The sequence below is a fragment of the Schistocerca nitens genome, chromosome 4 (assembly GCF_023898315.1).
Source record: "Schistocerca nitens isolate TAMUIC-IGC-003100 chromosome 4, iqSchNite1.1, whole genome shotgun sequence".
NCBI classification, from domain to species: domain Eukaryota; kingdom Metazoa; phylum Arthropoda; class Insecta; order Orthoptera; family Acrididae; genus Schistocerca; species Schistocerca nitens.
The window spans coordinates 958349476-958360090 of record NC_064617.1 but is presented as its reverse complement, the minus strand read 5'-3'; the positions used below and the strand labels follow the sequence as shown (position 1 = coordinate 958360090).

Below are 10615 nucleotides of genomic sequence, written 5' to 3'. Positions count from 1 at the left end.
TGTCGTGTGTCCATATTGACAAGAATTTAAACCGGGAAAAACAAAAATTTTGAACTCCTAAAGGAACTTAGTTCAGTAACATTTTCACTTAAGAATCTTGCGAATCTTGAGGAGAGAAAAATCAATAAGCTGACATATTTGGCGTATTTTCATTCAATAATGTCACATGGAATTACGTTCTGGGGGAACTCAGCTTTATATATGAGATAAAACCTTTACTGCTCAGAAACGTGTCACAGGAATAATGTGTGGTGCTCACCCACAATCGTGTTGTAGAGATTTGTTTAACTGACTATTGTTTCATAGGATATTTATCCTCTTATGAAGTTTATTGTAAATAACCCATTGCAGTTCAGGTGGAACAATGATGAACACAATTACGTTCCTGGATGAAGAAATGGCATTCTTTACACCACATTAATGTTGTCTCTAGCGCAAAAAGACGTTCACAAAGCAGCAACCAAAATGTTTGATCAGTTACCAAACGATATCAAGTGTTTGTCAGACAGCAAAGTAAAATTTGAAACCAAACTGAAAAAGTTTCTCTTTGACGACTCCTTCTATTCCACAGAAGAATTTCTGTTATTGTAATGTGAAAAGGTGATGGATGGGAATTACTATCATACATCTGTATGCCTTTTCTTCTTAAAAAAAAAGAAATAAAGAAAAAAACTTGTAAATGATCAACGTGCAGCCATATTTACAAAATAGTTTATGATGTGGATATAAAATGACTCGTTGCACGTCATAATGATTTACTGCGCAAATGATTCACGAAACATGAAACTAACTTACAAATTAGGTTTGAGTGGCAAAAGGTCTCAGTGGTTTCAGTAAATGTAATGAAAAACGTAAACCTACATTGTATTGAATTGAAGTGTTCATGCATTTAGTTAATTGAAAGTTGCTGATTAAGAAAAAATCCTTTATTATTAAGTATTACAAGTATAATTTTTCATTGATAACTAGTTTCTGCTAAATTAGCCATGTTCAGATCTTACAAAAGTTTTTTATAGTCTTCATTCTCCTGATGTGGCACATTGATGTTGTTGTCTGACATAGACAAATTGTATGGAATCGATCTGCGTTTATTGAATCAAAATGTTTATTCAATAAATACAGAACATTTATCTCCAATTTGACTATGTGAAATAACAACGTATTTTTTCGCAGGTGTTTCTAAAGTAAGAAGCGCTGCAAATGTACATAACTACAGTTATCTGAAATATTTTACATTTCTTACATTTCTCTCCGTTGAAAATATAAGACGTGTCCTACAAGATTGAGGTACCAATAGATTGTCACAACAAGGACTTTTAGCATTTCTGAAAATATTTTTCATTCACGGTTGCTGCCTTATGGAAGCTCGCAGAAAATTCAAATGAAGATTCATTATTCGCATTGTTCCTTCAAAACAGATCATGAAAGGACATGTAGAGAAATTATATCATGAGCACAATGTTAACCAACGTCTCCAACTCGGGCGTCCAAACACAGCTCGCTGTCCACAGAATTTCTAAACTGTCAGTCCGTTACTAATAAACAGTACTCAGAAACTGACTCGCCGCCATTGTCAAGAGCTTGTCATCAACACATCATGCGTGAACGAAGGCGTAAAGGCTGACATACACACATAATTCAGCTTGTTCAGAGTTTAATACTAACTGTATCAACTAGAGGTTGCAAATTAATTCCACATGCTGTTCGAAAACTCAAATTTTCACAAGAAGCTAATGGTAATAGACGAGGCTGACCGTATAAAAGAACCAGCCAGAAACCACTTTCATGAATATATTTTCTTGGCCAACAAGTGACTTTGATGTACAATAATTGCCCATAGTGTGTTCCACGTTCTTTTCTTTCTTTTTTTTTCTTTCGAAAGTCAAAAAGAGAGTACCGGTGCTCTGACTGTTGAATCTTATCGACACATTCTCGACACTCCTTCCGCCATTGTTTGCTGTGGATGTTGCCTAACATATGGTTCCAACAAAATTGGGCAACTGTTCACTGTGCCAGTTTCGAAGAGATGTTCCAGGAAGTGCGATTTCTGGATACGGCAACTTTAGCTGGCGGCCCGGATCACTGGATCACACTATTCTGCATTGTTTTTCCTTTGGAGTCTTCGTCAAAGAAAGACTTACGGTCTTGAGCTGTCACTGTAAACACAAGAAAAGATCCAAGAATGTGATGTTTCATGAATTCTTCTATGTCGAGATGTAAATCGGGCTACATGCTTAATATTGCCCTCGCACATAGCCCCATTTGGCATCCACTATCTGCTACTCCACTCAACTGCAGATTTTATGTTGACAGCTGCGAATAGTAATACTGCAGCTTTAGAAATCATGTATTTTGAGTTTTCTGAGTTGTTACTCTATTAGCGGGAAATTGTGACAATTCCTTGTTGAGACTGCTGTTCTTATCTGCAGTCAGAAATGGATACGGTCCTTTACATTACAGCATCGAAGTAACGTCTTCAATCTTTTTTCTGCAGCTTCCTCATTCAGCCCTTACCGAGCTGCTGAAATGCGGCGCCCTAACACCCTACCGCATGGATTCCGTGGGCGATTCCCAACACAGTAATCGTGGCAGCAGTATACGTGGCGGTCAACTGTCCCCATTTCCCATGTGGACCTCCTCGAGAATCTTGATGCACAACGGAATCACAACCATTTGTTTACGGAAAAAGAAAATCCATTATGACTTGCTGACACTGCATACAGTGTTACACGATGGAGCTTCTGTACAATCGGAAGAACAAAGCCATGCTATAGTGTAGAGTGTACAACTATTCTTAATCCCAAGTACGTCAGTCGAAAAAGGGTAATACCATTTTCTGCGCTAGAAGAGAGAGAAAACAGTGTGATATCTCAAAGGATGAAAAAGTTTGCTTTCCACGATTGAATCTATGGCTGCGACATTGCACCACATTTAGTCACAGAGTTACGAATTCTATATTTCATACTGCAGCCTGCACAGTTATGTGACGAACTTCTAAACAGCAGATTTTCTGTATTGAAGTCTTCCACTGGCCAGCGTCGTTTCTGTGAAAATGGATTAAAGTTGAGTCCCTTGCTAGAAGTAGCCTTCTACAAGTGCCATTTGGTGGACCGTATGTTTATTCCACCGTATAGTATGCCTCCTACGAAAGTGTGGTGCGTGTTTGTGCTACCAGCAGTTTGCTAGTTCTCGCAATAGCCACCATACTCGTTCTGACGGAGCCTGGATACATCTTGTCTAGGCGGACATCCGGACTCTCTGTCAACACCAGAGATGGTGGCTCAGCATCCCCAGACGAGATTCTTCTCTCTGTCGCACTCATGTACTGAATTATGCATCGTTAGATGACTAGCCTCTACTCCTATTTTCTAATTCTTCACACTATTTAAAAGGACACCGTCAGTTTTCACGAAGTACAGAGCATACTTGGTAACACATATACCGCTCCCTGAGTATTTTTGTGTTGTAGATCACACGAAAGCGTGATCCTTCTACCTTCAAAGACATAAGCCACATGATCCGCAGCAGTTAATTTCTTAATAGCGAACGCCGCATCTCTATTTTGCACGCATTAATGCATGCACTGTGCGTAATGACCATTCTTAGACGAATCATGTTAAGAAGTGTTGCCACCTTCTTATTCTGCATCCAAACATTTGGGAAAATGCAAAACACACGTCTTCCTCTCCATTTCTCAGTGCAGGTATCTGGCTCTCATAGCGGTAATAGTTACCACACTTCGTATGTCACGATTATTCCTCGCCGAGCATATCCTGTATTTCTTCTAAAGTCTTCCCATTCGTTTCGGGCACCACGAAGTACACGTAGAACGAAGCTAGGAGTGCACACCCGGAGAAGACGAAAAACGGGCCGTAGTTCCCAACGACGGCGACGATGTCCCCGAAGAATCTGGTGACCAGGAAGGACGTGAACCACGTCACGAAAGCGGCCATTGGCATCGCCACGGACTTTGCATTCGGCGGGAATACTTCGCCAGTCACCGTGTAAGGAAGACAGCCGTAACCTGCAACAGACACACAGCATAGTCAGAGAAAAATTAAAGAGGCATAAGACTTCCGCGGCTCCTGCTGAAAACGTGGTATGGTGCGACAGTATTCCACACGAGAGATGAAAGTAGCAACCCTGGTTCCCGCGGAGATTTCTATTTCTGTTGTATGACCAAAGTTGGGAAGGAACTTGCCTACGTATGGTCCTAAGCCTCCTGTGTGCTGATGCCCTGGGCTAAATTCCACATCCACAGTGTTTTGTAATCTGAGATTATAGCGGCATGGAAGGGGTGAGGGGGGGTGTCTGGAAGAGGAGATACTTGTTCTGGGTGTACACACTATTTATTCATTACAAAATTCTCAAACATGCCCAGCAATGATCGTCTGCAATTCTACTAATCGGTATATATAAATTTGCCAAGCGTTACGGGAAATAATGTGGCTCTAGCAAAAACTGCACAACTTGATTCATGTTGTGGTTGTCACGAAGTTGATAGGAAAGTACCCTGTTATTGTTACTGTGGTCTTCAGTCCGAAGATTGCTTTGATGAGGATCTTCACGCTACTCTACAGTAGTATTAAACCGACAAACTCTGGGAGGTTCTAGGGGACATAAAAACAAATATTTCTCCCTAGTGCAGGGCTTAACAACTGGCCGGTTTTGAGCACGAGTACTCGCGTCTGCTCAGGCACCTGCTCGCGAGCAGCTGCAAGGTCGCGGAGTGGGGAGGGAGGGGAAATGCGCGCGCACGTTTGAATAGGGCCGCAGCGTGCCTATTGAATTCGCGCCGACTGTGTAACGTTTAAAGTACTACGATCGGCTCGTAACAGTCACTTCGCTGGTTAAGAATCATGTGAAGTCGCCGTTGTGTAACCCCAACCATGCTTTCGCAGTTCAACCCCCATTGGGAGGAATTGTATCTGTTTACTGAAAAAGATGGTGTTGCAAAATGATTAGTATGTCACAAAACGCTGAATTCTTTTACGAAATTTAATTTGCAGCGACATTATATGTCGTACCACGCGAAAGACTACGGACGTGGAAAATGTGATTGACCAGATCGTGCACAGGAAGTTATTAAACTTAAAAGGAAGCTATCCGAAGAAGATCTGGACGACGAAGAAAAATCAACTGAAGCAGCTCTCAGAATGAGTTACAAAATTGCTTCATTTTTAGCAAAATCCCTGCGCCCCTTCACTGATGGCGATTTAATAAAAGATGGTTTTGTAGTTGCAGCGGAACATTTGTGTCTATCTCAAGCTGAACAGTTTCGGATTGTGCCATTATCTGACATGACCATTATGCGTCGCATACAGGACATGGCAGACGACGTCCAGAGCCAGTTTGCAAATATCTGTAAAGATTTTATGGCGTATTCTCTAGCTCTAGACGAAAGTGTTGATATCACTGGAACAGCGCAGCTTGCCATATTTATTAGAGGTGTTAATAGAGATCTTCAGGTGAGGGAGGAGCTCCTCGATGTAGTAGCCATGAAGAACACTACAACCGGAGGTGATATTTTAAGTAGTGTTGAAGAAAGTGTTGAAAATATATGATTGTCGTGGAATTCTTTAGTTTCAGTGTCTACAGATGGTAGAGACATACACAAAGCTAATAAAAGTATGAGGCACGTGTACATTCTCCTTTATTTGTTTCATTTTTCACAGTAATAATTCGTGAGTGATATCCCTGCAGGTGGCCGCGGATTTACATCGACTGGCGGCAGCTGTTGTGTACCCCACGTGACTCTCCACACTCTCCGCTCTGGTCCGATAGTGGGGGTAGCGTGCTCGCGCTGCTCCGTGCTCGCGCCTTGCTGCTCACAGCTTGCTCCGCGAGCACGTATGTTGTGAAGCCCTGCCCTAGTGTCTTTTTTTCCTATGAGGAGTATTTAAACCGGTGGAGGCCGTATTACGCTCTTCAGTTGTTGAAGGCCTATTACGATCTTCAGTTGTTAGAGGGAGTATTACGCTTTTCAGCTGTAGGCAACTGCTGTCCACCAGTGTAGTAGTTCATTGTCTCTGTTTACTAATTGAGCGATACACCTGCAGTGAGTTCAGTGATACGGTTGGTGCGTACTACGCAGCGCACCACAACAGACGAGCTGCACAGCGGGCTTATCAACAAAAATATCCTAACACCGTATCCCGCATCATACAACCTTTGCTGCTGTGTACCAAAGTCTGCGTGAGACCGGGTCATTTAGCACATTACCTGGACAGGGACGCCGCCGCACGGTAAGAACGCTGCAATTTGAGGAAGTTTTCTTGCAGCATGTGGAGCGGAATCCTTCAACAGCACTTATGCAATTGCACGTAACATGGGGACGAATCAGACGAACGTAAGAACTGTCCTTCGAGAGCAGTTGTTACGTCCATTTCACTAACAGCGTGTCCACAACCTGGAACCAGTTGACTATCCACCCAGAGCACAGTTTTCGCAGTGGTACCTGGAACAGTGTGAAATGCAGCCTACATTTCCATCCTCTTTGTTGTTTACCGATGAAGCAGTGTTCGGGCGTGATGGAGTCTTCAGGATGCACAATTCGCATGGTTGGAGTGAGGATAACCCATATGCCACAGTTACTAGCGCTCATCAAGTGCGGTTCTTCGTTAATGTGTGGGTCAGTGTTGTTAGGGACTGTTTAATTGGGCCGTATCTGCTACCTAGACCATTAAATGACAGGCACTATTATAATTTTCTCGCCAGAGCATTGCCAGAATTGCTGGAAGACGTGCCGCTCCCTACAAGACAACGCATGTGGTTCCAACATGACGGGGCGCCGGCACATTTCAGTCATCGTGTGCGTCGATTCCTGGACCGACGGTTCCCAGAAACGTGGATTGGCAGAGGTGCTCCTGTACCATGGTCTACTCGATCCCCAGCTATGTCCCCTCTTGACTGTTTTGTGTGGGGAGAGATGCGCAACCTTGTTTACGCAACTCCTGTTGCATCAGAAGAGGATCTGGTTGCCCGGACAGTAGCAGCAGCAGGAACAATTCAGGATACTCCTGGGGTTTTTACCCGTGTCAGACAGAACATGATCCGACGGTGTAACCTTTGTTTACGTGTCAATGGAGGCAGGTTTGAAAATCTACTGTAATTGAAATTGGGCTGTGTTAATGTGTTGTCTCTTGGTCATAAGAAAATGGAAAAGTGTTTGTTGGTTTAATTAATTTGCCGCCAGAGACATCTTCCTCTACCGGTTTAAATACTCCCCATAGGAAAAAAAGACACTAGGGAAAAATATTTGTTTCGATGTCCCTTACAGCCTCCCAGAGTTTGTCGGTTTAAATACTTTTCACCCTGTATATCGTGCAAGCCTCTACATCTACGGCAACCATATGAACCCGCTTGCAGCACCCGTTTCTTTGTATCCCTCTACAAATTTTGAAGGATCCTTAATGTCTTGGAATGTGTGCCATCAACCGATTTCTATTTTTAGATTTTAGTTACATTGTACCACAATTATCTTTTCCCCCCGAACTCTACTTAGTACCTCCTTATTAGACACGTGATCTACCCATATAACCCTCAGCACTGTTCTGTGGCAGTACATTTCAAACTCTTCTATTCTCTTCTTCTCCACACTGCTTGTTGTCCACGCTTCACTTCCGTACAAAACAACACACCAGACAAATGCCTTCAGGAAAGACATCCTAACACTTAAATTTATATTCGAGGTTAACAAATTTCTCTTCGTCAGGAAAGTGTTTCTAGTCATGGCTATTCTGTATTTTATATCCTCTCTCCCTTGGCCGTCATAAGTTATTTTACTGCCCAAATAACAAAACTGATCTATAACTTCTAGTGTTTCATTTCGTATTCTAATTCCCCCAGGGTCACCTGATTTAACTCGACAACATTCCATTACCTTGCTTTGCTTTTGTTGACGTTCGTCTTAAATCCTCCGTTCAAGACACTGTCCATTCCGTGCAACTGCAAAGTCCTCTTCTATCTCGGGTAAAATAATTACAATGTCATCGGCTAATCTCAAACCTTTTATTTCTTCTCCCTGAAATTTAATTCAGTCTCGAAATTTCTCATTGGTTTCTTTGGTTCAAATGGCTCTGAGCACTATGGGACTTAACTTCTGAGGTCATCAGTCCCCTAGAACTTAGAACTACTTAAACCTAACTAACCTAAGGAGATCACACACATCCATGCCCGAGGCAGGATTCGAACCTGCGACCGTAGCGGTCGCGCGGTTCCAGACTGTAGCGTCTAGAACCGCTCGGCCACTTCGGCCAGCTTGGTTTCTTTCACAGCTTGCTCAATGTACAGACTGAATAACATTGGGATATGCTACGAACCTGCTTCACTCCATTTTCTGCCTTTGCTACTCTTACGAGCACTTCGACTCTTATAACTGCCGTCTGATTTGTGTACAAGTTGCAACTAACCTTTCACCCTCTGTATTTTACCCCTGCTACGTGCAGAAATTTAGAGTGTGTATTCCAGTCAACATTGTCAAAAGCTTTTTCCGAATCTAGAAATGTTGTAAAGGTAGGTTTGCCTTTCTTTAATCTCTTCTAAGATAAGTCGTAGGGTCAGTATTGTCTCGCGTGTTCCCGCATTTCTCCAGAACCCAAAACGATCTTCCCCGAGGTCGGCTTCTACCAGTTTTTCCATTCGTCTGTAAATAATTCGTTTCTGTGTTTTGTAACCACTATTCATTTTTTAACCACTACTCACTAAACCGATAGTTCGATAATATTCACACCTTTCAGCACCTCCTTCCTTTGGAATTGGAACTATACCGTCCTGTCACATTAACGTGACCACCTGCCAGAAAGCTGAATAACAGTCTTTTGCAAAGCGGGCCGTTACGAGGTGTGCAGGTAGAGAGTCAATGAGATTCTGGAAGGCACCGACACCTATGTAGAGTCATGCCGTCTCTAGGGCCGTGGTCAGCTACGTTAGGATTTTCGGTTGAGGATCCATGGCGCGAACAGACAAATCGAGGTGGTCCCACAGATTCTCGCCTAACTTTAAATGCGGTGAGTCTGCGACCAGAAGAGTACGGTAGACTCATTCTGGCGCTCTTCAAAACACGCACGTCCACTGCGACTGTGTGACACGTTCCATCATGGTGCTGGTAGATGCTGCACTTGGAGGTGGGCGTGGTCCCCAAGGATAGATACGAACTTGTGTTGATCCACTGCGTCTTCCAGAATGACAAGATCACCCAGCGAATGCCACGAAAACATTCCCCAGGTCATAACGGTTGCAGAGTGTTTGCTTTCTGACGTTTCGTGCCACACACACCAACAGCCATCTCTCCAGTGGAGATTCATCTGAAAAGACCGTCTGTAGCCATTCAGTGGGAGTCTACTTGAGTTAGCGGTGTGCAAATTCCAGCCTTCGTCGCCGATGTTTTCCATGTAGTGTCCATTGTAGATTGAGCTCAATCTGCAGTGGACACCACAAGATCCTGAAGGAGATTCCAGCAGAGGGGTCGAATCATCGATTTTTGAAGAAATATGACGGAACCTAACAACCCAGAAGATCTTAACTTCAATCTCAGAATTATCTGTACTCAATTTAGGTAATCCACAGCAAATTTATACTTGGATGGCCGAGAAGATGGTTTTGTATTTTGGTGAAGTGAAATAGTAAAGGTTCACTTCGAAGAGGGTTGGATACTGAATGACAATATTGGCTCATAGACTACTATTAACCATTTATCGTTACGTTCATGAGGCCAAACAACAAATACGAGCCTCTAATTGGAAGCGCCTGTGTTGATGTGTAGCACATACTGAAAATGTAACGACCCCGACAACAGATAGGTTCTTCAGTGTAGAGTTTTGGCAGTTCCCATATGGGTTGTCTATCTGCCTTACTACCATATCTGCACGTATTCTGAACTTCTTGTTAACATATTTTGCACCTACTCTTTTCACATTACAAACAACTGTTTAAAGGTAGTTTCTACGCACATGAAAGCCATAAATGTGTTTTGGCTTTTCTTAGTTTTCCCTTCTTTCACCAAATAAGTCTTTCACATACTTAAAGCACACCTTCACGTAGATTATTGTTTTACAAAGTCAAATTCATCCAGTATTGGTATTATGTAATTGCGAATAGTGCATGAATTTGACATTGTAAAATAATAATCCACGTGAAGGTGTGCTTTAAGTATGTGAAAGTTGTCGTTGTCGGATTAAATACAAGAATTAGGCATCTGCCTATTCGATCTTCACAAAGTTTATGTCCATCTTTTCGACATATGCTTCTCCTCCCAGTAGGGTTAAAGTTTAGAATTTTCTGGGGTAGTCTTTTATCTATCCTTTTATTCAGTTGTTGTTTCCAACATTTCTATATTCAATTATTTCCTCGCTAACAGCATGTACATTCAACGCATTACGAACATTTTCATTTTTTTTATTAAGTCTCTTCTTATGTAGCGCTTCATTCACCTCAAGAATCTCATCTCTGTTGCTTGTATGTTACTGTCAATTCTCTGTTTATCTATCCAACTATCGCCATAGCTTCACAAAATGAGGTTTTTGTATATTTTCAAATTTTGCTGTGAATTTCAAAATACAATACTTCTTTCTTCCAATAGCACCCTACATTAATTTCTTCATTCATTGATCGTGTT

The 10615-nt window shown here is 42.3% G+C and overlaps 1 protein-coding gene across 1 annotated transcript in view; it reads right to left on the bottom strand.

Moving 5' to 3' along the window:
• Positions 1-958: 958 nt before the first annotated feature.
• LOC126252721 (facilitated trehalose transporter Tret1-like) overlaps positions 959-10615 on the bottom strand; it is a 53510-nt gene continuing 43853 nt past the window's right edge. Inside the window, exon 5 of the mRNA XM_049953624.1 lies at positions 959-4024. Within this exon, the coding sequence (XP_049809581.1) occupies positions 3753-4024 (272 nt within the window). The 3' untranslated portion in view covers positions 959-3752. The remainder of the gene's footprint in view (positions 4025-10615) is intronic.